The 25846-nt window shown below is 41.1% G+C and overlaps 1 protein-coding gene across 1 annotated transcript; it reads left to right on the top strand.

The window, feature by feature from the left end:
- On the top strand, nucleotides 1–23980 carry LOC141273292 (ovostatin-like). The gene is made up of 36 exons (XM_073684921.1): nucleotides 1–160; nucleotides 5637–5820; nucleotides 6608–6764; nucleotides 7962–8014; nucleotides 8329–8349; nucleotides 8935–9103; nucleotides 9576–9660; nucleotides 9745–9871; nucleotides 10717–10828; nucleotides 10953–11068; nucleotides 11450–11608; nucleotides 11689–11910; nucleotides 12488–12545; nucleotides 13355–13497; nucleotides 13803–13952; nucleotides 14078–14245; nucleotides 14351–14450; nucleotides 14521–14644; nucleotides 14839–15070; nucleotides 15170–15293; nucleotides 15376–15494; nucleotides 16219–16270; nucleotides 16845–16931; nucleotides 17037–17213; nucleotides 17302–17380; nucleotides 17897–18050; nucleotides 18278–18355; nucleotides 20059–20221; nucleotides 20304–20521; nucleotides 20605–20820; nucleotides 21503–21627; nucleotides 22000–22090; nucleotides 22469–22537; nucleotides 22677–22782; nucleotides 23055–23105; nucleotides 23837–23980. The coding sequence occupies exons 1-36, from the start codon at nucleotides 21–23 to the stop codon at nucleotides 23839–23841; spliced, it is 4434 nt and encodes a 1477-aa protein (XP_073541022.1). The 5' UTR covers nucleotides 1–20; the 3' UTR covers nucleotides 23842–23980.
- The last annotated feature ends 1866 nt before the right edge of the window (nucleotides 23981–25846 follow it).

The following is a 25846-nucleotide window of genomic DNA, read 5'->3' as shown; positions in this document are numbered from 1 at the left end:
TATGTTATGATGAGGAAATAATGCAAATAAGGGAGCTCCTGCCCCATGTGTCAGCCTATAAAGCAGAGCTGCAGCGAGCCTGGCAGTTGTCTGCCACTATGGGGCGGTTGCTGTTGTGTGCTGCTCTCCTGAGCCTGGTGATTGGGGCGAGAGGGGACCCGTAAGTTGCCTATAGCAGATCTCTATACTTTGCTGCAGAAGATCATTTTTAGGGGATGTCGGACTATTTTCAGCTCCTATTTCATTACCCTGTCAGGACTTGTGAGCTGCTAATGGAGGATGGGGGTTATCTAGCTCAGGTTCCTAGGTGAAAAATCTCCACCTGGTAGCAGTTTTACCGTTGATTAAGATCCAGAGGTGCCCAGACATTTATATGTCTTCGTATTGATAGCCACTGCTATTAAATATGATCACTTACAACTTTTTGGAGTGAATTAAAGGGCAGTGATGTGAACTCTACAACTCTTTGGGGAATTTGTTGTGGGGGCTTCATACCAGGTGATGTAGATGTGTCTTGTGAGCAAAGTATAAATTGAACTCCTGTATGTGCACATAAGACTATTACTTTTTGCTGTAAACTATATATATTTTATTTAAAGCTGTGGATTATCTGTATGGGGCTTTTGTAAATGTTCATCCACACTGTGTATATGGGCTGTGATCATATACTAGAGATGATGAAATAGCTTTGCATGACTGTGGCTCTTATTGGTAATTTGGATCACTTGGCTCAGCAAAAAGTGCCTTTTTTTTTTTTTTTTTTTTTTTTTTAATCCAGATTAAAAAAAAAATAAAAAAAATTAGAGATGTATCTCTAATCTCATTGAACACCCATTTAGGGCTCGCTTACACTGGTGTTTAACACAGCTGAGTGCTATGCGATGTCTTATCGGAGAGCACTCAGCCCAATGTTATACTATGGGGCAGCTCAGATCTGCGATTATGACATGAGAAAACAATAGCAACATGCTGTGATTGCATCTGAGAATCAGATGACACGCACCCATACAAGTCTACGGGTGCGTGTGAAACATCGGACTGCACTTGGTTACCGTCCGAGTGCAGTCTGATTACCACGGATGCTGGTAATGGAGAAATTACTTTCTCAGTCTCCTCCGCACCTGTGCTGCGATCCCCCTCATGTGAGAATCGGCTCATGGTCTGAGCTGTGTCCTCTTCGTATTGTGCCCAACTCTCTTGCCTGAGACCACACATGCTTGTGTGGCCCCCGGCTTTAAGATGAAACCTCTCCAATTAAATAGCCTGGTGTGCAGGAATTGGCTGCCAAACAGTCATTTTACCGCCATTAAGAGAATTTGGTGGCTCTTACGAAAATGCCAACATGTAATTGTGGTGCAAGCACAATATTGCTCCAGGGCATGCAGGTAGGCGATGGTTCGCAGGGCTCCTGGCCTGAGGCCATGGATAACTGATCTGATCGATAGCCCCATCTCCTAAGGCTACAGTCTCCTGCAGGAGGATGGCAGTAAATACCTCAGCGCTATCTAATGTTACAAATATTCCTCTGAAGATGGTGTAGGGCGAGCCACACGTTTCGCTCTTGGAATTCAAAGGGTGCCATTTGCACCTACATCAGCAATGAAAATTGACATGTTGTGACTCACTACAGCTGAGTTGCGTCTTGGATAATTTTACAGCATGTGATTTGTAAAATCACATGCAGGGTAAAGCATAGCGGTTTCTGTAAGCGAGACTATGCACTGGAAAATCTGTGGGAACCAAGCCTAAAGTGTTTGTCTTTTTAGTGGGGGGGAATGATTGATATCATGCAGGCAATTATACAAGAAAAAATATTCTCTGTCCTTTGTGCACTAATCTATAGTGACTGTGTTTTATCCATGAAAAACGCATGCATGAAGCGCTCATCTGAATGGGCCTTTAGGTAAAATTGGATAATGTACCCTGATCAAAATTGGTCTGCCCTTCACAAAGACCACCATATAGTGATAAGTTAATACTGCTGAAATAATGTGCTGCTAAATACTGGGTTTTAGTTACTCTGAGCTCCCATTTCTTGGCACATTTTAGTTTGCCACTCCCTAGATCCATGAAACCCTTTTTATATAATATATTTGGACGGTAGTATACATTTATCTCCTGTTCCAACCTGGCCATGGCCCTGCAACTTGTTTGTGTTTTAATACCGGGCATATGGGTCGTCCTAGCAGAATGACTATTCTGGTCCCAGCCCAGTGTCGCTCACTCCCTCCTCCACCCAGTGTTCCTGTTCTGCAGGTCTGTCCTCCTATGAATTATAGGGTGAAGAATCCCGAATCTGCTTATATGATGCCTTCTCGTCTGCGCACAGGAGACCATCAGAGCCCAAATCACTAGTTGGTGGTATAAATGCAGGAAGCGATGTCTGATCCAGGAGCGCGATCAGCACAACAGGAGTTTTAGGCTTTTCAGTGGCGCTGACTCGTAAACAGGAGGCGAGATTATGGCTGTAATGGTATAATTACTTACAGCCCTTTTATAAGCAATTACCCTGTTCACAAAGTTGTATTTTACAATACTCTTAGCTGTTAACTTTGATTATGGGGTTTTGCACATGTATATTATATTTATGGCACTTCAACCCTCAGCACCATCGCCAATGGTATCGGGCTGTGAGAAATTCTTTGGGGTCCATAAACTGTCAGGGCCTGGTGGAAAATGTCCCCCAACCCCTCCCGCCATACTGGGAGGACTTGTATGGAGCGAGTTTACAAGCTGAGGCTGCTCCATATTAGGCAGATACCCCCTTAGATGCCATGGTGAACAGCTGCTATGGCATCTTATGGTTACACATGGAGGCTGTCTGAACCAAATTCATTAACTGTACATGGGGACCCAAATTTGGACCTTGGCAGTGGGGACCCTCAGACTTTTATGTACACCCCCAGCACCACTCTTGACCATGTGCTGTATTCTTGCTACTGATATTCAGCTGCATAAAAAATGAGTTTTATTTTTCAATAACTTATAAAGTAGGCCTCAGTTAGGAAAAAGTTGCCCTTAGCAACCAATCACAGTTCAGCTTTCATCTCTGAAACTGCTGTGGTAAAATGAGAGCTGTTCTGTGACTGGTTGCCATGGGCAGGTTCTCATAAGACAGTCTTGCTAAATCTGTGATATAAGATGGCAAGAGTTAGGAAGGACATGAATGCTGAAGCTTGCTGTCCATGGCTTGATCAAGGAAAGGGTTTCCTTTGTCGTCCCTCCTTAATAGCATGTTTAATACTAAAAAAACCCCCAACATATACATTTTGCAAAAACCTACATCTTCAGCCCAAAGATTTTAGTGTAGTGTAGCTCTTACTGAGTACAAGGTGCCAAATGCATTAAGTGCACATTACTTAACGAATTTGGCACCTCTTCTGTGTAGAATGCACTATGTCAGAAATTTTACTCTAGTCAGTGACTGGAGTAGCATTTTTGTCATACAAAATGTTAGCACTTTTGATGAAAAATATTTTTTTTTTCTGGGCTTTTCCACCATGTCTCTAACAAAAAAAAAGGTTTGATTAACAAGACCCTCATTGTGACTTTTCGTGAATACACTTGGTGATTTCACTGACACTTGGTGCGTTGACACAATTGAACATTTTTGTGACTTTTTTTTTTTTTAAACACTGTTTATGGGGGACCTGAAGGATGGAGAGAACCACCACACTCCTCCAGACAGTCAGGTTTAGCTCAGAATGATTGTGGTTTCCTCAAAAGTCTGTGAGCCTCTTGGAGACTGCCACAACCTACCCTGTCTTTGCATCTCTTGTCGGTCTGCACCAGACACTTTCCTAGGACTGTGCAGCATCCCCTTAGGTCTTTGTATGCTTGGCTGCTGTCATTCATGAAATTATTTCCTGACACCCATGTTTGTGTAGAAACTTGTACAACCAGAGAGGTTCCCAAACGTAGGTCGGCACAAGTCAGTAGTTATGAGCTAGGTCTTTAAGAACCTCTGCTGAATTATTATTCAAGATTGAGAAACTTCAGTTTCCCTTGACCATTTCACAACTTGATGTATTTCTTAACACCATACAGCTTATTTCGTAACTGCACATGGTGCCACTTGTACAGCCTTGGCTTGCAGGAGGAGGGTTCGCTCGCAATGGTCTTAAGGTCTTATTCATCAAGCAGGTTTATACTAAAAAAAACAACTGGTGAAATGTCACATTTTTTTGCTTAACTCTAAGCTGAGCAAACATTGACTATCTGCAGTTTTAGACCAGTCCCAGTCGGCTATATCAATTCTCTGAAAAGTGGCCTAAATATGACAAATGTATGCCAGCCACTGGTGGTAGCAACTGGCAGCTGAAAGATGTGCATGATTCATTAGGAAGCCACATCTGAGTTGGCTTGGTGAATGGGTTGGACACTGACCCTGGAGGTCCTTTCCAACTCTTAACGTTCAAGAATCCTACTCTAGCACACAGTCAAGACTGATGTGCAAAATGCCAAGTCTTGCTAAATTGGGGCCTAAGTGTCTGGGTTTCTTTGTCTAGATGCCTTCAGGCTTCTGATAAGAAAATCTGCATGACCTGCTGATTCCTCTGACCTAGCTCATCTTCAGCACACACCATTTCTGCTGCCTAATTTATACGACTATCATAGCCATATTTTCCATATTCTAGCCAAACGTCCTGGACGGACTACCGATCCCATGATAGATTGGGCTGGGACATGAAACCATAATATAGATGAGGAAAAATACAGTGTGAATTAGTTATCAACTGTTTTGGATTTCCTTGGACACCTTGTCCAAAAGGAGCCAATGATTAAGTAGGCACCACTCTAATATGGGCATTCCTGGGATGGTGGGTGATCTCACGAGGGTCAGAACTAGGACCTGGATAAATGACACCCCCCCCCCCCCCCACAATTGTTGTAAATGGCCTTAATTATGCAGTCTTCTGGCCCATTGGAACAAAGGGTCCCACCACTACCTTGCGTTGGCAGACATATTGCCTTTGCATAGTTTTCCCAAGTTGTCTTCGCCCACTGGCTTGCACCTTGGCATCTGGAACATGGGCCGGCTTCACTGCACACTTCCAGAGCAGGTGTAGTGCAAATAAATGTATAGCATGCAAATGGTCACGTAAATGCAGCTGCATTGGGAGCCTGCGACAAACAATCCACCCGAGCGGCCACTTCTGCATCCGTAGTCTCGTGTAATACTGATAGTAATTGACCATTAGGTCTGAGTATGCTCGGAGGATTAAAGGCAAATTTACTGAGACTGGATCGTACATTTAGTCACTGTTGTAAAACCAATGACGTCAGGTCGGCAGCCTGGGTTATATATATTCTAGATTATGTTTTATTGTGGATGATATTTAATTCCCAGGAGATGGCACTTATTTAATTTTTGAGAAGAAAAATCTCTACTTGTTCTTGCCAAACCTTATGTGATCATAAACAAAGGCTTAGGGCAAAATTGGAGACTGTCTAGTAAGGACAGGTCATATGTTTCTGCTGCATTGTTGGGATGCCTGTATGCTAGGCAATGAGGACAACATCTGATCATTCTGCACTTTATAAATATTTTACTTACCACCTCCCCTTAATGAATATTGTGGTTTTGTTTTTTTAATATATATATATTTATATTTTTATTTTTTTTCTCCCTTTAGCCAATATGTTCTCAGCACACCTGCAATGCTGGTCAGTGGAGATACTGTAAAAGCCTGCATAAACATTGTGGGGAGTATAGAACCCTTAGATGTGTCTGTTGTATTAGAACATGTTGGAAGGAATTACACCATCATTGCAGAAGATACGGACTCTCCTATGTATTTCAAGTGCGGTGACTTAAAGGTAAGGCTTTGACTCCACTGCCAGCTTCTTATTCTTGGGGTTTTGTGTCTTGGATTGAAGTTCAGCCCATATTGACTTAAAGAAATTGAGGCGCAATTCCAAACACGGCCATAGACTGTTTATAAATGGTCTGTTGTGATGAGCTGGCTTCCTCTCCTCCTATTATCCTCCAAAGCTCTGAACAACACCACTGCCATGGACTTGTGCAAAGGGGAAAGTCCACCTCAAACGGAAACAAATCTTGAACTTTTATTGACTGTTTCTAAAATTGTCTATAAAGTCACAAGAAAGTGTTTTTTTTTTTTTAAAGTGCCTTTACAGCATTTGTAACACACACCATAAGTAGGAGTGTAGAAGGCCCCAGAAATGCTTTGGTGACATTTCTTATGGACAACCCTTGAATGTAACTGATTTTATAATGAATCAATAAAAGTTCAAGATTTATCTCCTATTGCTCTGGACCATTTGTATCCTGCGCTGTTTAATTCTATTTTGGCACAGTGTATATGTCAAGGTCTCAAACAAAGAATTAACACTTCTAAACCCTTGTGTGCGGTATATTGATGACGTCTAAATTATAGTCAGAATTTTGACTCTGGACATGGCATTTCATAATGTTAATCTGCTAAACAAACGCAGTTATTGACTTGGTTCACATGCATGATGGCACAGTATATAAGCCTACTGTTTCTGAATTAAAAGTTCTGCTGGCTGCAAAGCCTAATCTCTATATGTATATTACCTTGTGACAATAAACTAAATCAATGGTTTTTGTTCCTGGTCTCAGGTTCCCACTGTCTCCAGTGCTGTTCCTGTTGCAATGATTTTTTCAGCAACTGGGTCAAAGACCAACCTCAGGGAACGTAAATCGGTGGTAATTAACTCCGCTTCAACTAGCTGCATGTACCAGATGGACAAGCCTACGTACAAACCTGGCCAAAATGGTGAGCAGCATTGGTGGATATGTCATCTAGAAATTCAGTTTCTCTAAAATGTGTCCTAATGTGATGTTTTTAGTTATTTTTCTTTTTTGAGGTATCGTGTTATATTGAAAATTTGGGTGGGTTTTAAGACTTTGATAGAAGGGTGTGCCATGGAGGACCCTCCCAAAAAAAATTGGCTGCAAAGAGAAGTCTTGGTCTAGTTGATCCCATATAGTGACAGATTACACAAAGCACCAACTAATACTTCTCCCATTTGAGGTGCTGGCCCTATAATGCCAAAGACTTTCTTGGTTTAATAGTAAAAAGAACATGGAATCAGTTCAGACTTGGAGGCATAGACCTTCCACCAATTAGCAAAATGGGGGCAGCATTGGGGTATAGTCTACTTTTTTTGAACCCATCCATTTTAAAGCAGCAGATTGGTACAGACGGTATCCTGGCTCGTAATGAGTAGATGGACATGCAAGCTAACTCATATTAGATGAATGAGCATCTAGCTGAGACCAGAATATAGTATAGATCAGGTATTCAAAAAAAAATAAAAATTGTACTCTCCAAAAGGAAATTAAAAAGCACTGGTGAAAACAATATTCAGAACCAAGCTACCTCTTGGCAAGTGCTGAAGTGTAGCTTAACGCTGCTGCTGAACCGGTCTCTTGAATCGTGGTGATTTCTGGATCCTAGCAATTAAACTCCTCAACTTCTCATAAAGTGCTGATCAAATAAAATGGCTTGTCTAAAGCTGTCTTTTAATCTGGTATCTATCTTTTATTTGGTCTACCCCCCCCCCCCCCCCCCCACCTGGAGTATTTTGTAGACCACCGCAGTGATGTTAGTTCCCGACTTGTCAGTTCTTGTAAACTTGCCAGCGATCTCCAACAAGCTTTCCCTTTTGGGGACAGAAGTGAATTATGACAGTATAATCAACCACTTAAGCAGTGATTCACCCTGCATATATAATCCATCGCTCCTAATAGGGCTGATATCCTTCCATATAAAAACTTAAATTTAGCAGATGGATGCTTATCAAATTTCACTGCCAAATTCTAGCGCTTATTTGACACAAGCTTTCTATGCATAGTGTATATATTCTAAAACGTTGTGCAAACTTTTAGCTTGGCCACAACACTTGTTGTGCTGATATTGATGTAGGCAATAAACTTATTAATAATGATGATGGCTTCCATTTCCTTGCAGTGCACTTCCGTTTGATCTGTCTAGATGCTCAGCTGAAGCCAGTGAATCAGAAGGTGAGTGACGGCGCTATAAAACCATAAATATGGTAGCACATGATGCATGGACCCATATGACCAACATGTGCTGCCATACTGGCCATTTTGGATGTGGTTTATGGCACATGGCAGTTTAAAAAAGCAACAAAAAACCTCCTGGAGTCCATTGATCTATAAAATTAATTACACAGGATCATAGAATACTTAAAGTGATAGCATATACCATCAAGATTTTTATTGTTGAGGTGACTTATTAGAAGAATCCATTCTGTTTTCCTTTGCCACCCCTTATTTTTGTGCTTTACCTAATGTGCCTTTTCTCTTCCCTCTAGTTCTCATCGATCTACCTGCAGGTAAGCAATAGTATGCGGACACTTTGGGCCATCTTTAGTGAGTTCAGCTTATAACAAAACACTTGGGTGATTGCATTGTTTACACTCGGTGGAAATAATCTCTCCGGTCATTACACAAAGTACCATATATTGGCCATCTTTAACTTTACAGTTGGGGTAAATATTGCAACCTAACATATCGAAGATGGTGGGCTACACCAAGAGGAATATCACAAGTGATGGGAGATTAGGTTCTTGCCTGTATTTTCTTGCTTGGTCTGACCCTAAAGGGCTCAACACCCCCCACAACCCCTCCCTAAGGCGACTTCACATCCCTGGTTGCAAACGTATACTCCATAGCTGAGAAACGCATTGTGTCCTCACTATGGCACAGTGTTGTATTGGTGCTCCTCTGGATGCACAACTCCAGTCCTCAAGAGCCACCAATAGTGCATGGTTTTCAGGATTTCCTTAGCATTGTACAAGGTGTTGGAATAATCATCTGTGCAGGTGATTAATCTAATCACCTGTGCAATACTAAAATAACAAAAAAAAATCCAATCAGATGTCTATCAAACATGCTTAATGATTGTATATTGATTACAGGATCCCTCAAGAACCAAGATTGCTCAGTGGCTGCAACCAGAGTTAAACCATGGCGTGGTTTCCTTGGACTTCAAGCTCATTTCTGATGCCCCTCTGGGTTCCTATGTATTAACAGCTGAAAGAGAATCTGACTATCCTTTAAGTCAGTGGATAACAGTTGAGCAATATGGTAATTTTAATTTTCAATGGTCCTAAGCCTTTACATGGTCTCTACCGTCATGCCTTTTTTTTTTTTCTTTTTTGTTCTTCTTTTTGTTCTGTTGGCTTCCCCACCCCCATCTCAACCAAATGCTATAGTCAAGTCCTTAGTGAGTGACAGAGTGGAGATTTGTGGCTGTAACTGGAAAATAACAAAGTGCAGAGGAAAACTCTTCCAGTTTTTTTTTTTTTCTTGATGGCAGATCCACATTAATATCCATACAGACCATGCAGCTGTCAGCTAAATGCTCGTCCAGCTGATGGCCTCACTTCTAAGAATAAAGATTTAATTTCTTCACTCATCCCATATCCACCTGTTCTTCTTGGCCTTTAATCTGGAAGAAGGTTGGTCAACGGTTCTAAAACTACCTGGCTTGGCAAACTTTCTCAATATCGCCGCCTTTGCTTTAGCTCGCTGGCTTCATCTTTATTCTGTCTTCCAGTGTTGCCCCGATTCAAGCTTGACGTGGCTTCCCCACAAACCATATCACTGATGGAGGACTCTGTAACGGTCAACGCTTCTGCTTTGTATGTAAAGCTCTTAATAGTTTTTGGGTGTGGGGGGGTTTTTTTGTTCCTTTTTTACTACTTATGAAATTACTTTTTCTCTAGTTACACCTATGGAGAGCCCGTGCCCGGCTCTATTACTGTTCTTTATTGTACACAGCCGCAATATTATGGCAGACAACGAAACTGCTTCAGTGAGAAAGGTGAAACTTGTTCCACCATGACCGGAGAGGTGAGTAACATGGTAAAGTGGGGGAGTTTTTTTTTTTTTTTCATTGTAAAGAAACCCCTTATGGCTATTCATGAATAGGAAAGTGGCGGCTTTCTCTGACACAGCGCCACTCATGGGTTGTGTGTGGCGTTGCAGATCATCTATTACTTCAGTGGACTCTGTCATGGAGCACCCTATTTAAGGCACCAAGATCTGCTGCAATTAATCATTGCTGGTCTCTCAAATTGTTAAAAGATCATGGCGTGAATAGGACTGATAACATTCAACTGGTCTCTGCTGACTGGCTTTGGATTTCATCAATAAAGCGGGTGCTGAAATGTACCCAAATTATGCTTGTGACATTTATACCCAAAAGTGCACATGTGCCTCTTTCCAATGCAGTCCACATTCTTGCCTTCCCAGCAGCTGCCTGACACTAGCTGCCAAGTTCATTACTTGAAGCTCATGGGGCCCAATGCAAAATCTTCAAAGACCTCTGATAACTGGGGGCACTAACTTCTTTACGTATGGGACCCCCCCTTTAAGCTCCAAGGCACAGGGGCAACTACAGCTATTATAGCTTCACCATCTGCTAGTTGCTACAACTTGGTTTGTTCCACCAAATGCAATGCCTTCCTAGGTTCAAAATCGGCAATGCAAGCCGACGGGTCTGTGGAAAAAAAATCTCATCGCATTCGGATAAGAGTGGTTTGATTTTTTTTTTTTATGGACTGTAAGCATGCAGAAATCTCTCTAACTTCTCCACATACAAGAATCTTGACACTCAGATCAGAATAATCAGATTTTTTTTTTTCTCCTACGCGAAAGTCTGAGCCCTAAATGGTATCCATTCATCTCCCCGGCAGCTCGGGTCAGATGGCTCTTACAGTGGCGTCATTGACCTGTACTCGTCAGTAATGAAATCGACAAGAGGACGGTCCTTCAACTTGAAAGTCACTCTGACTGAAGCCGCAACAGGTAATGAGATGGGGTACTTAAAACTGGTGGTATATTGATGGAGGATGGGGTGAAACATTCTAGAGGTTTAATCGTTTGGTGGACATTTTAGATGATGGATGATGTCAACTTCTTATATTTCTAGATATTCAAGTCACTGAGTCTCGTTACATTTGGGTTACGGGTCAACCAATTAGTGTCAGATTCGTCTATGAATCCATGAACCAGTATTATAAAAGAGGCATTGATTACCCTGTTGTGGTGAGTATGTGTAGGACTTGCAGCCAAAAAATGTAGACCTTCCCAAAACTGATGTCTACACCCAAGGTACATGATGAAGTGAAAAAATATTGACATGTAACTTGCAACAATTAGTGTTTTATATGTTTTTAATTTTTAAAGTGTACATTTATATTAATACCAAATTTGGAGGTCCATATACTTGTGTATAAATCCAGGGCTCAACAACTTGCTCTCTACGTGTTCTATATAGCCATGAGCCTGAGGCTTTATAATTTTGCCATTGTTTGACATCCATACATGCCAACATTTAATCTTCTGCTCACTGACTGCAATCTAAATATTTGACCAAGGTGTTAAATATAAATTTTATTGCATGGTAATTTATCAACTTTATTTTAGGCCCAGCTAATGGATGAGAGTGATCAGCCCATAGCCGGTCAAGAAATTGAGATCCAGGTTGAGAACGGAGAACCTGCAAAGGTCATCACCGACTCTGACGGCAGAGTGGTCTATGGGATAGATACCTCCAAAATGGTTTTGGCAAACTTTACTGTCAGGGTGAGTAGACTATAAAAATGAGGATGGGGTGTTTTTATTTTCTTCTTGGTAACCTAATATCCTTTTATACCTCCTCATAGGTCAGTTACACAAACCCCAATCAGTGCTACTTTGCAGAGTGGTCTGACAGAAACTACCCCTTCGCTGAATACACAGTCTATCGGTTTTACTCCTATTCCGGTAGCTTCCTACAAATGGCCCATCCTAGAGGCGAATTGGCCTGCGGACAGAGCCACAGTATTGATGTGTCATACATCATAAGCCCGGAAGGAACTGAAGCTGGAGTGACCATCTATTATCTGGTGAGTGTTTGTCTACGTACTCAAAGTGAAGGTTTGGTCAAATGCAAAGATTTACTCGCTTGCTCGTCTAATCGTGCATCATTAAAGGAACTTTACCACCAATGCTTGGATGGGAGAAGAGGGCATCTGGACATGAAGAACCACCTAAAAGTCCTCAAAATGCATAGGGCTGCCCAGTTTCTTGGAAGCTGTCACAACTACTGCCATAAGTCCTGTGTACGGCAGAATCTGCATGCTAAAGAGATGTAGGCACCCCATGTGCAGCCATAAGCATGTTCCTGGTTAGCATTGCTATGTGCACACTTAATATACCCCTAATGGCAGCATACAAGGCCTCAGGAGCTTTTATGTTTGCTGTAAGTAGGAATTAAACACTCGATATCTTGCCCATCTGACTATGTAGTTTCGTACATCACTGTGCAATCCCTATCAAACAAGCTCAGCTTTTACACATTTTCATGCCCCTCATGTATGTAAATGGTGACTAATATATATATATATATATATATATATATATATATATATATATATATATATATATATATATATATATAATATATAAATTTTTTTTTTTTAGGTGTTGTCAAAGTCAGTCGTTGTCCAGAACGGTCAGAAGGACATTGATTTGAGCAGTGGTAAGTTGTGTATTGCTCTTATGTAATAATATATACTGGAACTTTAGTTACATTTGTGTGTTAAAAAAAATTATATATACCCTGTTCCAAAAAAATATGAATGCTAATGGCGTGTGACCTTGGTAGCACTTTAAAGGGAATATGTCATTGACTTTTTTAAAAATATTCCTAATGGTGCTTTGGTTTATACTAGACTATAGTGTGAAAACTAAAGTTTTATTTATTGGCCATTTAAAATATAAACTGCAATTTCACACTGGCCTCTAGATCTAATTTAAGGCTCCTACTACTTCCAATAAGGCACACACATATTCACTACACCAGACTGACTCGGATACACCTTTTTAAAGCAATTTGGGCAAAAGTAGAGGAGGTGAGCTGTGACCATGCCACCAAAGTAGGAATCTGTGTCCATTCGAAGCAATGGGCTTTTTGTATGGGAGCAGACAATCCTTCCCTCCCACCTTCTGTTGGCTCAGAGTTCTGTGATAAGACAATAAATTGTCATACTCTAATATTTTGACATCTTGTGGTTTTTGGGACTTGTTTCTCTATTAGAAAAAAAAAATGGATTAACTTGGCTTCATATGAAATTGACCCATGTAGGACCGATAGGGGGGGGACCTGGTTTATTGCCATTCACATCACTTCTCGACAGAACTCACAATCTCCACTCGTGACTCTGGAATGTATCAGCACTATATGCCGAAAGGCCAAAATTAACAAACTGAAGACCAATTGTCATCAGAATATATCCATAGTGCATCATAGACATAAAACAATATATATATTTTTTTCTCCTTTTGCAGCAAAAAGTGGTTCCTTCTCATTGGATGTTATGGTGTCTCCTGACATGGCCCCCAGTGCTGATTTGATTGTCTACAGCATTTCACCGACTGAAATGATTGCTGATACGATCAGTCTCAACATCGAAAAATGCTTCAAAAATCAGGTAGATGGATTTGTAATAACTTTGTAGTCTGACTCCCTAATCTAAAATGGACCCATCAACAAGTGTTGTCCCATACTGAACTACATACAGGCACGCACCTACCATAAACAGATTTATAGAGGGATGACTAGGTCATATGGCCTTGGCTCCAATAACAGATTGACAATGGGGCAACCTCTCCAAGTCACCTGTGGTGGAAGAGCCTTTAGGCCTCCTTGGGTATGAAGATCTAGGCTTTGACTTTGCCACTCTTCTGGTCTCTTTTTACAATTTGTTCTTTTATGTAAATTTTTTTTTATTTTTAGGTTTCTATGGCTTTCTCAACAGAAAAAGGCACTCCAGGATCCACGGTTGATGTGCAGCTTTCTGCAGATCCAAATTCATTTTGTGCCCTTCGTGTGATTGATTCCAGCTTCTTGATTCTTAATCCCTATGAGCAGTTTTCAGCTGATCGAGTAAGTTGTAGAAAACTTTAACTTTTAACAAAGATATGGTAAAAAAACAAAAAACCTTTTATGGGTTCCACCTGTGCAGGAATGGTGGTTTTGAACCATAGCTAATCTTTTGATTTCAATTTCAGGTCTTCAACTCTCGTAGTTACTACTACTATGGCTACAATGTGGCTGGATTTGATGTTGAAGACCCAGCACCCCCTTGTGAGGACCCAGACAAGCTAATCTTCCACAATGGAAGATACTATTTGCCTGTGAGCAGCTCCTCAGAGGGTGATACCTACAGTAAACTTAAGGTTGGTTATTCCTTTAATGCTGAGACTTATTAGCATAACTTTGGGATGGCTCGTGAGTGTTTATAAAATATAATTTTTTTTTTTTTTTTTTTTCCCACCTTGTAGTCTGTTGGTCTGTTGGTTGGGACAAGCGTCAGACTAAGAAAACCTGAAGTCTGTGATAACAATCCAGCTCCACAAAACATTGTTCCACTGGCAGAAAAAAGTATGCTTCTTGGTAACTTTTTTTCATAATTGTGTAATTTCAAAAACTAATAACCTTCTCATATTGTCAGTGGCTGGTGTTGCCGATGCTAAATTTGCCGCTTTAGATGCAAGTCCAAGAGGCTCAGCTGCACCAATTGAATCTGTTAGAACAGACTTTTCTGAAACTTTCATGTGGCTTATGGTTCCTATTGAGTAAGTATCTTCTATTCTAATTCCATACCTAACTGGAATGGTTTTAATTACAAAGGTGGCACAATTTCCAAGAAAATTCTTGCTGACCCTCCAAAGATCACTTTCTTGTACCTGGTTGGTTCTTTTCAGGAATCTTTTAATTTCTCATTTAGTTAAAGTATAATTAATGTACTCCCTTATTTATTTTTTTTTAGCACTGAAGGCCATGCCATTCTATCGGAGACTGTTCCGGACACAATCACAAAATGGCAAGGAACCGCTTTCTGTACCTCTGAAGAAACCGGTTTTGGAATGACTAAATACTCGGCTAACTACACGACCTTCCTTCCATTCTTCGTTGAGCTCAGTCTACCATATTCTTTTATTCGAGGCGAAACCTTGGTCCTCAACGGAGTTGTACGCAATTACATGGAACAATGTGTCAAGGTAAGCGTGGGGTGTTTTTTATTTATTTTTTTTTACTTTGTACATTAACCCTTTTGATCTTGTCTTAACATTAAAGATTTACTTTGCTGCCACACTTAGGTTCAAGTGACTCTAGAAAACACCAATGCATTTACTGCTGAACTGAAGGACGGCCAGCAGGATGCCTGCATTTGTGCCAATGGTAGAGCCTCCTACACCTGGGAAGTGCAGTCAAATATTATTGGTAAGCACTATCATGCTAATGTACACATGCCAACCTACATGTATCATTTCTGTATCTAATTCTGTATTGTTCCTCTCTACAGGCGAGCTCAGTTTTACAGTGTCTGCCCAAACAACTCACATTGGCAATACCTGCGATGGACCAAATGACCCTGACCAACCTCCCCGCAAGGACACCGTTGTGCAAACTGTTATTGTGGAGGTGACTCCTTTTGAAATATTTTATTAAGACATTTTCATCATGGTGTGTAATCAAGTCCAAAGCTACTATACAAAAAGTGAATAGGGTTTAAAATTGAGAGGGGGTGTGGGAATTGCAGAACTCTGGTCAAGCGCCCAAGTTAGCAGCCCATGGCTGCCAAACCAGATTAGGAACCTATGTGGTGCCGCTTCTGATTAGTAAGCCATCATTATGTTGCGGGCAGACTCATGCATTGTTATGGTGGCTTATTGGAAGCATCGGGGATGTCTCAAGTAGCAGGAACTCTGGTGGTAACCAGGGCTGTGGAGTCGGTATAAAACCAACTGACTCCTAAAATATATAATTGAGAACAGTAGTTCAATGCAGTCTGTAGGGAATATATCTTTCATAAGAATTTGGGAAAGTTATGAAATGTCCTAGTCCTGATCTAAGGGTCTAGACTTTTAGCTGAGATGAGTCTGTGCTACAGTAAATTTATCACTTAAACATGAGCCGTGTATGAGGGAGTCTGTCATGGAAATTGAGGAGTCGGAGGTTTGGCTTACTGACTCCACAGCCCTGGTGGCAACTGACCAATGTGGCAGCTAAATGAGTGTCTCTTTTTTTTTTTTTTTTTTTTTTTTTACTATCAAACAAATCTTATGTACATGTGTAAATGCACTGCAAGTTGTTTTGATTTTGACATGATCAGCTTTGGACATTTTCCATCTCTTTTGCTTTCCAGCCTGAAGGAATCTATCAGGAACATACTTCCAGCAATCTAGTCTTTGTCAAAAGTAAGCGACTTCCCCCCCCATCACCTACAAACTAATTACCATAGCGCAAAGGTGGGCAATTATCCCCAGGGGGCCACATGACTTCATGATTGTGGAGGGCTGAACCAATAAGTAAATTAATTTTGCTCAATATTGACATATAATACTTCATTCTGCTCAGCATTACACATGCCAGCACCCTCCTCCTATACTTTAAGAGCCCCCATATGGTCCTCCTGTATACCGACATGCATCAAAATGCAAAGGAGTTGCAGCGTGCACTGACACGTCGCACAGCAGACACTATGTAGTGACCTTATGTCTGCTGTCTGTCGTATGTGTTGAATGGTGGCAGAAGGAGGCGGCCGCTCCCTCCTCCACCATTATGTTGACCTCCTATTTGCTTTCTGAGTATTCATATAGCAGGGGAAGCAGCTGCATGTTGTGGACCAGTGTTTTTTGGCATCATAAAGCACAGGTCGGACTGTAACTGCCAGATTTGGCCTATGGGCTGAGTTCTGCCAAAGGGCGTTATTTTTAAAATGTCTACATTTTTGCACAGGACTTCATTCCTTTTTTTTTTTTTCCTTGATAGACGACGCTCCAGTCTCGCTGCCTATCCAGATCACTCTTCCTGAGAGCATGGTCCCCGACTCTGCCAAAGCCTACGTGACTGCTGTGGGTGAGTGTTTCTTCAATTAACTGCATAAAGATTTTTATTTTCTGCCAGTGAATGAACTTAATTCTGAAGCTTCAATCTAATCGCTGTTCATATTCTTCCCTCCAGGTGATATTTTTGGAGTCCCGTTGAGAAGCCTTCAGGATCTGGTCCAGAAACCCTACGGTTGTGGAGAACAGAATCTCGCTCGAATGGCCCCTATTCCACCAGTATTGGATTATCTGAACAGCACAGGACAACTAACCAATGAAATATTGCAGCAAGCAAAAGGTTATATGTCTGAAGGTGAGTGTCATTGCGTTATACTACAGGGAAATAAATGGCTTCTTGTAAAATGGCTTGTTCTAAGTCTACTGGAATCTCTGGTTTTTAGGATACTACCGCCAGCTTTCTTTCACTTCTGGTGGAGCTTACCGACTATTTCCAAACTCCATAGAAACTGTCAACTCCATGTAAGTATCCTTGATGATGAACATCCATTTAAATAATGTGGATTACTGGGGGAAGATTGTCCTTTTGCCTTGCTCCCTCGAAGTGTTAATCTCCTGCTGATTTTTATCAAAACTACAGCAAGCATCCTTGTAAGTGACCCTTCACTGGGATCGCGGGTGTCTGTCTCTAAATCATACTGCTCTTATTGCAGTGACAGATTCCCTTTTTAAGAGACAGTTCATATTGGCTGGGCACACTCTTAGGTTTTGCCAAGCGATTCCCCTAAGTGCAGACAACCGTAGATTCGGTTCAAGTGCGATCAGACAAAACATTGGCTTGTACTCTAACCAATGTCCTGTGGGGTCTTGAGATGTTCTTATGTCCTATATTAATACCACCCACCCACCAAGTCTTATCCAAGGAAATCAATCACTTGATGAAATTCTGATCAGTGTGTGTGTGTGGTTGGCATAATCTGCCCTACTCTCTTGGATGGTGTGGACCCCTGGCCTTACAGTGTGGTGTTAAATCCGCAGGCTGACCGCTTACAGCTTTAAGACCTTTGAAGAAGCCAAACAATATATCTACATCGATGAGGGCAGACAACAGCAAACCTTAATCTGGCTGGAGAACTCCCAAAGACTGGATAATGGCTGCTTTAAATGCCAGGGAAGGCCCTTCACAGTTCAGGTGAGGCTCTTTAATCCCTTTCTGTCAAATCCTCTGCTTTTTGTTGCTTTTCTTTTGTCTTGCTACTGTTTAGTAAAAATCAGTCTCCCATGAAGCATGCTGTCTTTTTACAGGGACCCCCATCATGCAGGCACAAGTGGCCTTCAATATTAACTTTTATCAGTTTTGTTAACACCCCCTGCTCCCCACTTTTATCAGTTTTGTATATTTTATATTATTTATTCCAGGATTCTGAAACTGATCGTCATCTCCACTACACAGCTTATCTTGCCAGTGCACTCTTGGACTCTGACTACAGTTTGGGGGTATGTAAAATACGTGTGTATAATATGTACAGTGTCAGACTGGAGTAGCTTGGGGCCACCTGAAGAAAATTCTTAAGGCCCACCATGCAGTTATATAGAAATAAAACAAGGCCACCAATTCTGTTGCATAATTTCAGTGTTAACCAATTTAACTTAACGAATAAATAAACTAGAGACACCCAGGCAAAAGGTAAACTCTTATTTCTCGTTTATTGCCTGTGATGCCTGGCATAATGCAACAATAAGTACTTTCAAGGTACTTAGGATTTTTTAAAAAAAAGTCCCACAAATGGAACCTGCATCTATTTTAAGGACTGACCCCATCACACGCTTCTGGAAATGGTGAGGTGGACAGAATTCTGGCCATCTCTCCACTGACAGCGAAACGCATGCAGGTTCCATGTGTGAGACCCAGATCTACTACTACTACAGCACAATGTGAATATGCCATTAATGTGCCATATGAGAATACCCCCTTTAAAGAAGACCTGTCAATAAACCCCCCCCCCCCCCCCCCCCCCCACATGTCTCCTTGCCTGACCTGTGCTAATGAGGCAACTCAAATAAAAGGAACACTGGTTGCAGGCAGTGCAGCCTATAATATACTTGAGGGCAGTGGTCTATATTGAACAGCTGGGTCATGCACCATTTTTAATATGGCAGAGTGCTTCTGATCAGTGCATTCAGGCTTGGACTGGCGCACAGGAGAACAGGAGAATCCTCTGGTGGGCCACCAGTCTCTTATCTGAGGAGTACTTGCAACAATATTCTCTTTGCCATTTACAGACAGGCATCATCTTATTTAACAATCAAGCCGGCTTATTGTTATAGAAATTTCTGAAAGAATAGTTATATTTGCATATAGCTGAAAAGTCGGGGCCCTGGAGTTGAGGTGACGGATGGGCCCATGCCACCCCAGTCTGAAACTAAGTGTAAGAGTACATGAAATCAGATGCTGCGGTCTTCTGGCCCCGTTCTGTCGCAGTAAACCCATGACACCTTTTTATAGCCTCACTGATGTTTCGCTTGGAACAGGCTTCATCAGGGAGCCTCAGTGAAACATGTTGGGGAGGCTATGAACCGGTCTTGATTTAGCTTCTGCATCTAACAAATTACCATTAGATATATTTCTAGAAGGCTACATTAGTGGATGGACTGCATCCATCAATCTAACTAGGCCAATAATGGCCGCTAAGATACTTATAAAAGATATTGGAAATTATTAGAATATAACGGGAGCCACTGCTCCGGCACTTTCATTTTGATAAGCTGAGTTATCAAGAATGTTTGTGGCTCATCTGAAGTGAGTGCTCTTTTGACTTTGGTTCCCAGATTTTCCACTAATGTGACACTTTCAGACATTAAAAACCTATAGGCATTAGGGAGCCATCTTACTGGAATACCATAAAATTTAATTATAAGATATTGAAGTCTTTTGAGAAAAGATGATTTGAGCTGTAACTAGCTAGATCAGAAATGGACCAAGTCCGTTAAAAATTGGCAGCACAAATGAGAGTAGAACCCTGCAATTGGCAGGAGCTTTGCAGGTTTGTTTTTTTTTTGCGATAAAATCACTGGAATATTTTTTTATTTTCTTAATACCCCTCAAAATCACTGCAATCTGAAAGACTCACGTTTGAAATGTGAAGTCTACTATAAGAACAAAAAAATGCTAACTGGTGCTTCCTTCACTTGCTCTCTAGAGTACTTTGCTGACCGGTGCTTTGGAATGTCTAAAAAATGCATCGACAAGCGAGCAGAAAATCTACGATCAAGCCATCATGCACTACGTCTTCACAAAGGCGAATCTCCCAGAATATAGCCAACCCTTGTTTAATAGTCTGATGAACAAGGCCAAAGTTGAAGGTAGCATGATTCACGCTTTGTATAATTGTCTCGTTACATTTATCCATCCTGTATTTTAACTTTTTATGTTCCTTAAATGCAGGCGGCACAATTCACTGGGAACGTGAAGACGCTCCCGCAAGAAAAGCTGTTCCATTCTTTTTGCCTCCATATGGCTCACCAGAGTTGGAGGTTACAGCTTACATGTTGCTAAGTATGGCAGCTAGTCCCGTTACTCAAGAAAGCCTTACAAAGATGGCCCAGATCGCCATGTGGCTTTCTCGCCAGCAAAACTCGCATGGTGGATTTGTCTCTTCCTGGGTAACTATGAGAAATGATCATCATGACTCAAAGTTCTCAGACTCGCTGACTCGAGATTAACCAACTTTTGTTCTGTCTTCTAGGACACAGTTTTGGTCATTCGGGCTCTGGCTGCCTTTGCTAAGCTACTGTACGTTCCCAATTCTCAGCAAACTGTAGTAGTCCAAAAGGGCAATGGTAATGTAGCCACATTCAATTTGAATAAAGACAACAGATTGGTGGTCCAGAGAGAGACCCTGCCAGATCCTAACGGAGACTACGTCATTGATATCAGTGGGAACGGCTGGTGCATGATACAGGTGACTATATAGTTTTGGCTTTGGTAAAACAGTCTAGTACCTGAGGCAGAGATGGAACGACAGGGCGAACACTGGGAATGATATGAGTACCTCCAGAAGACACCAGTACTCTAATTACATCCTTGTGAACAGTCCTGACTTTGCTGGGTCACTCACTAAAGCAAACCCAACCCAAATGTGGCCTTTCTTGGACCTTTTTAGTTGGCCCTGGGAGGTAAAATGCAAGGGGGGGGGGGGGGGGGGGAGTTGGGGGATTTCTACAAATCTTGCCCTAGTGCATGAAAGCCAGGATATGGACAAATGTGAATAGTTTTGGCTTTCCCCTACCACCCACATGATCGGATATTTACCAATTGACCTCTACCCCATTTCTTTTGCTACATGTGTGCAATTCTGGTAAAGTGTTTCGCTGCAATGCCACCTCAGGTGTTGCCACACAAGCTTTACACAGTCAACATTGAAGTCAATGGCCGTTTTGTGTAATACATGGACCTGTCCTCTTTGTAGTCTTTCTACTTTGGGATATGGAGGGGCAGACACTATATCAACCCCCTCCTTTTACTCTATCACTCTTATTTCAAAGCATGACTAAAGTTCTAAAATTGCTTTGTATAAACGTAACCCTCAAAATTAGGCTTTCTTACTAATAGTTCTGTGTAACTTTTTTTTTTTTTTTTTGCAGTCTACAGCTGGGTATAACATCCCAGTGCCCAAAGAAAATGCTGCTTTCCCACTATCCATATCGGCCTCTTCAGATAACTGTGTCAATGGCGTGGCTTACGGCTATACTCTCAACTTTGAGCTCAGGTATAATACTACACTAATGGCTTTGGAGCTAACAATCCATATGGATATACTGGGTCCTAAATCACAATTACCCCAAAGATAAAGGATTACTTGCGACTATGGCACAAATGTTTTTCTTTAGAATGTTTAGATGAAGCTTCTAGAATTAAGTGTAAACTGCCCAATATCAAATATTATATCACATCTATGTAACATCTGTGGCCATAAAGACTTTAAAAGCTCTACAAAACACTATGTGAGTCTACCTGCTATGCCATCTAGCCATGCGGGTATGGAGCCATCTGAATTGCAAGTAAATTGGGCAAATCACACAACTCCTGGGATCAAGAGGTTAGAAATGTAATTTTTTTTTTTTTTTTTTTTTATTTTCAGTTATAATGGCGCTCACAATGAATCCAACATGGCAATTGTCAAGACCAGAATGTTATCCGGTTACAGCGCCGACTACTCGTCTCTTAGCAAGGTTTGTGTTTTACATAAATCTGAGCCCTAGCTGTGACAAAAAATGGCCTTTAAAGAATATATTTCACTACACCAAAAAAACTTTTGTGGACTGTAGAGTCTCTAGTGCAAGGATATTTTTATGGGAACTATAGAAAACAGCTGAGCATTTAGTTACTGCCATTCAACTGAGACTACATGTGCAGTCCCTCCTTCCCTTCTACTGCTGAAAAGGAGTCCACCCCCACCCCCAATATAGGGAGTCTAAGATGCCCACTTCAGCGCTCCAAATAGCAGGCGCCTAGTATAGTATATTGTAATGTGAGTGGATGCCTGAGATCTACTAAAACTTACCTCCCTGTGACTTTTCACTATATATAACTTTTTTTTTTTTATTCAGTTGGTGGAAGATAAAACTATTTCTAAGTATGAAGTGAGCCCTAAAGAAGTCCTTCTCTACCTGGAAACTGTAAGTGAGCCGAATGTCTATTTCTCTAGATTGTCATAAGAACCTATTCTAGGTATTTGATCATTTTGATTTATTTTTTGTTTTAATGCTGATCCACTAGTCTTTGATTGTGCTTAACTGATCCCCACTTTTCTCTTAGGTTCCCAAGGATCAATCTATTCTCTTTAGCTTTAAAGCTTTGATGGGCCAGCGTGTCCTGAACGTGAAGAGCAGCTCCGCCATTGTGTACAGCTATTATGAAGAAGGTAACTCTTTGGTGTACATTTTAAGATGTTATATAGATGTAACAGAGCTGCAGGGACTCCTAAATGGGGTGACAATCTCGGACTGTAGAAACCCTTGAGACTTCACTGAGAATATTTGCATTGGACATTATTGTACTTGACCAACACTTGAGGTTCATGACTTATTTTATAACTGCCCTTAATGTGTTCTTCATAAACTTGGTTGTGTGGTCATCAAAACTCTTCCCTCCAGTTCGTAACTTTTCTTTTTTTTTTTTTTTATTTCTTTTTAGCTGAGAATGGATATGCATCCTATGAGTTGCGTTGTATTGAATCTACAAAAGGTAAGACAAAATTATGACTTAAGGGGGTTAGGTTGTCAGGATGGGGGGGGGGGGTAGGGGAGGTCTATCTTCATAAATTTGCCGTGTCAAAACACTGAGCTGAACATTGGTGATCTACCTCCCCCTCTTCACACCCATGCTGATTGCTCATATACAGCCAGAATAGGGGTGCATTTTTCTAAAGGTCCAGTGGCTTGGACGGACTAACTCAGTGATTCTGTGAGTTTGGATTTTGTATCTACAGTTGCACCAAGACTTGAGGCTGAAATAAACTAGTTTCACATGCACATAATAGCATTTGGTCTAAGGAAGTCTTATTTGGAGAAACTTTTTTAAATGGCAATTTGTCTGATCTAGTTGCTTAAAGTTTGTCATTGGGAAGCCCAAACTGGCTCATATTTTGGATGATCCCTCATGTAGTATTTCAAATTCAACTGTATTAGTCTACTTATGACAATAAGTTTCCAGAATACTTTAGAGAAGAAATCACTTAAAATTAGTTTTAAGGATTCAGCTTTTTAGTTCAAAAACACCTTTTCACAGAAGGCATGCCTTGTAGAAAAGGAGCAATCCTCAATTTTACAATGTGCTGGGTTCATGTTGTCCCTCCATAGCACCAGAAGAGTCTTCAGTGGGCTGCAGGCTTCAACATGATGGTGACTTTATTTCTTTCTGACTTTAAATTTTATTGACAAAAGTATTTTGCTTTAATGACTTTTTTTTATTTTTAGAGTAAGTGAGAAGATAACCTGTTTGGAAGAAGAATACAGCTTTGACTCTATTTCTACCATCTCAGAATAACTTTTGTGGGGATAAAAAAATCAAACTGGAAGATGCTAAAATGTTTGAAGCTATTAAACGTTTCAATTTCTAAACCTGCATGTTTAATCGCCTTTTGTGAGTGAACAAGTCTTATCACAAGAACCAAACTAGGTTTAATTTTCCTTTTAGTTGTTTATGCGTTGCATTGTAGGTGACCTCTAGTCTCCGGCCTGTGATTCCCAAGCATCTGCCAAATGATGACTACTAGGAGAAATGTTCTGCTGGCCCTGCACATGTGCAGATTGACTTCTTTGGTCAATTACCTAATTTTTAAAAGTGACAACCTGTCAAAGAAAGTTCTTTAGCCTACATTCCCACGATTAACTTTTGAGGTTTTTGATGCTGCTTATCTTACTAAATGTGTACAGAAAATTTGCAACATCAAAATCTCATTGTGGGAACATGGCCTATATTTTTTTTTTTTTTGTGAAGACACAGGGGATCAGTGGGTGCTCTTAACCAGGCCAGTGGACATCTTTAGAAAGACCGTGTGGACCAGGGCTCATACCACTGAACACCTGCTCTTTTATAGTGGGCAGAACACTACTCGGACAACACAGGGTGATGGTAAACAGTGTGGCAATTTATTGAACCACCAGCAATCAAGAACATCTAGAACAGTCCCAGCAAAAACACAAGATGGTGCAAATTAGTCTCACCTTTCTGCTGACTTGCTGGGTTTAGGGCAGTGAGATGTGGCCAGGTGACCTGATTGTCCCAACCTGGATTCTTCAAATCGTCTCGGTTAAGCAATGGTCAATGGAGCAGAGCTCTGTTTTTCCAGCTAGGGCTGCGGTCCCTTAGAGACACTACAGGATGACAGCCTAAGAACAGACCAAGATCCCCTTTTTATAGTTCATTTGTCCTTTCAAGCCATTGTTCATAGGTCAAGGGTCAGGGATCATGATATTAATTCACAATGCTCAAGTAGCCACAGCTCATCCCTAATGTTGACTGGCCACCATCCTACAATAGTATTTAACTTCTCTAGCAAACATCCATTGTTCAACCACCCTGAGTCGCTGTAATGCAAAACTGGCAGACAATGCTTTAATATTGTCAGGTTCAAATCGCAAAGGAAAATTTTCAGCAGGATTTCACCCTGACTATGTTTATGTAGCTCCTTAGACCATTCCTTCTGTGTCCAGCCTATCCCTCCATTACTGTGATCTGCATTACAACTGATGCCAGATTTTTAAATTGATATGCAAATGAGGCTGAAGAGCTATGGTAGATCTGAAGGCTCTGTCACTCCAGCTCTATTCCCTGCCCAATGCCGCCTCCTGCTTTACTGACATCTCCTTTGCCTGAAGTCACACAGCATAGAGGTTGTCAGGCAGGAGGAGGTGATGCTGGTGGGGAATAGAGCTGGAGTGACAGAGGCTTCAGATTTGCAGAGATCTTCAGCCTAATATGCATATCCATTCAAATGCTGATTTCTCGACCAGTCATGTCATGGTATTGCTGGAATTGTTTTTCAAAGAGCTACATGTAAATGTAATATAGTTCAGGGGTAAAATCTGCTGTCACACGACATTTAAACGGGAGTCTCTTAAAATGACAAAATTTAAAGGAGGGCCTGATTTATAGCTTTGCTATTAATTCTTGCCAATATCTTTAACGCTATACTCGGTAAAGTTTCCCAGTGGAATCCCAAGGAATTAACATGTCACTGCTTTAGGCCATGTTCACACTTTCAGTATTTGTAAGCCAAAACCAGGAGTGGGTGATAGATACAGAAGTGGTGGCGTTTCTATTATACTTTTTTCCTCTGTTCCACTTCTTGTTTTGACCTACAAACACTGATGTAAAATGCTGACCAAATACTGAACATGTGAACATGGCCTTACGGTTTCTGAACACTGAATCGGTAAAAGTGACATAAGACCGAACATGTGCACATTAATGTTTTGACATTG

The sequence above is a fragment of the Phyllobates terribilis genome, unplaced genomic scaffold, assembly GCF_046119375.1.
Source record: "Phyllobates terribilis strain yellow unplaced genomic scaffold, ASM4611937v1 Scaffold_5__5_contigs__length_657084704, whole genome shotgun sequence".
Classification (NCBI taxonomy): Eukaryota; Metazoa; Chordata; class Amphibia; order Anura; family Dendrobatidae; genus Phyllobates; species Phyllobates terribilis.
This window is presented reverse-complemented; position numbering and strand designations above follow the sequence as displayed.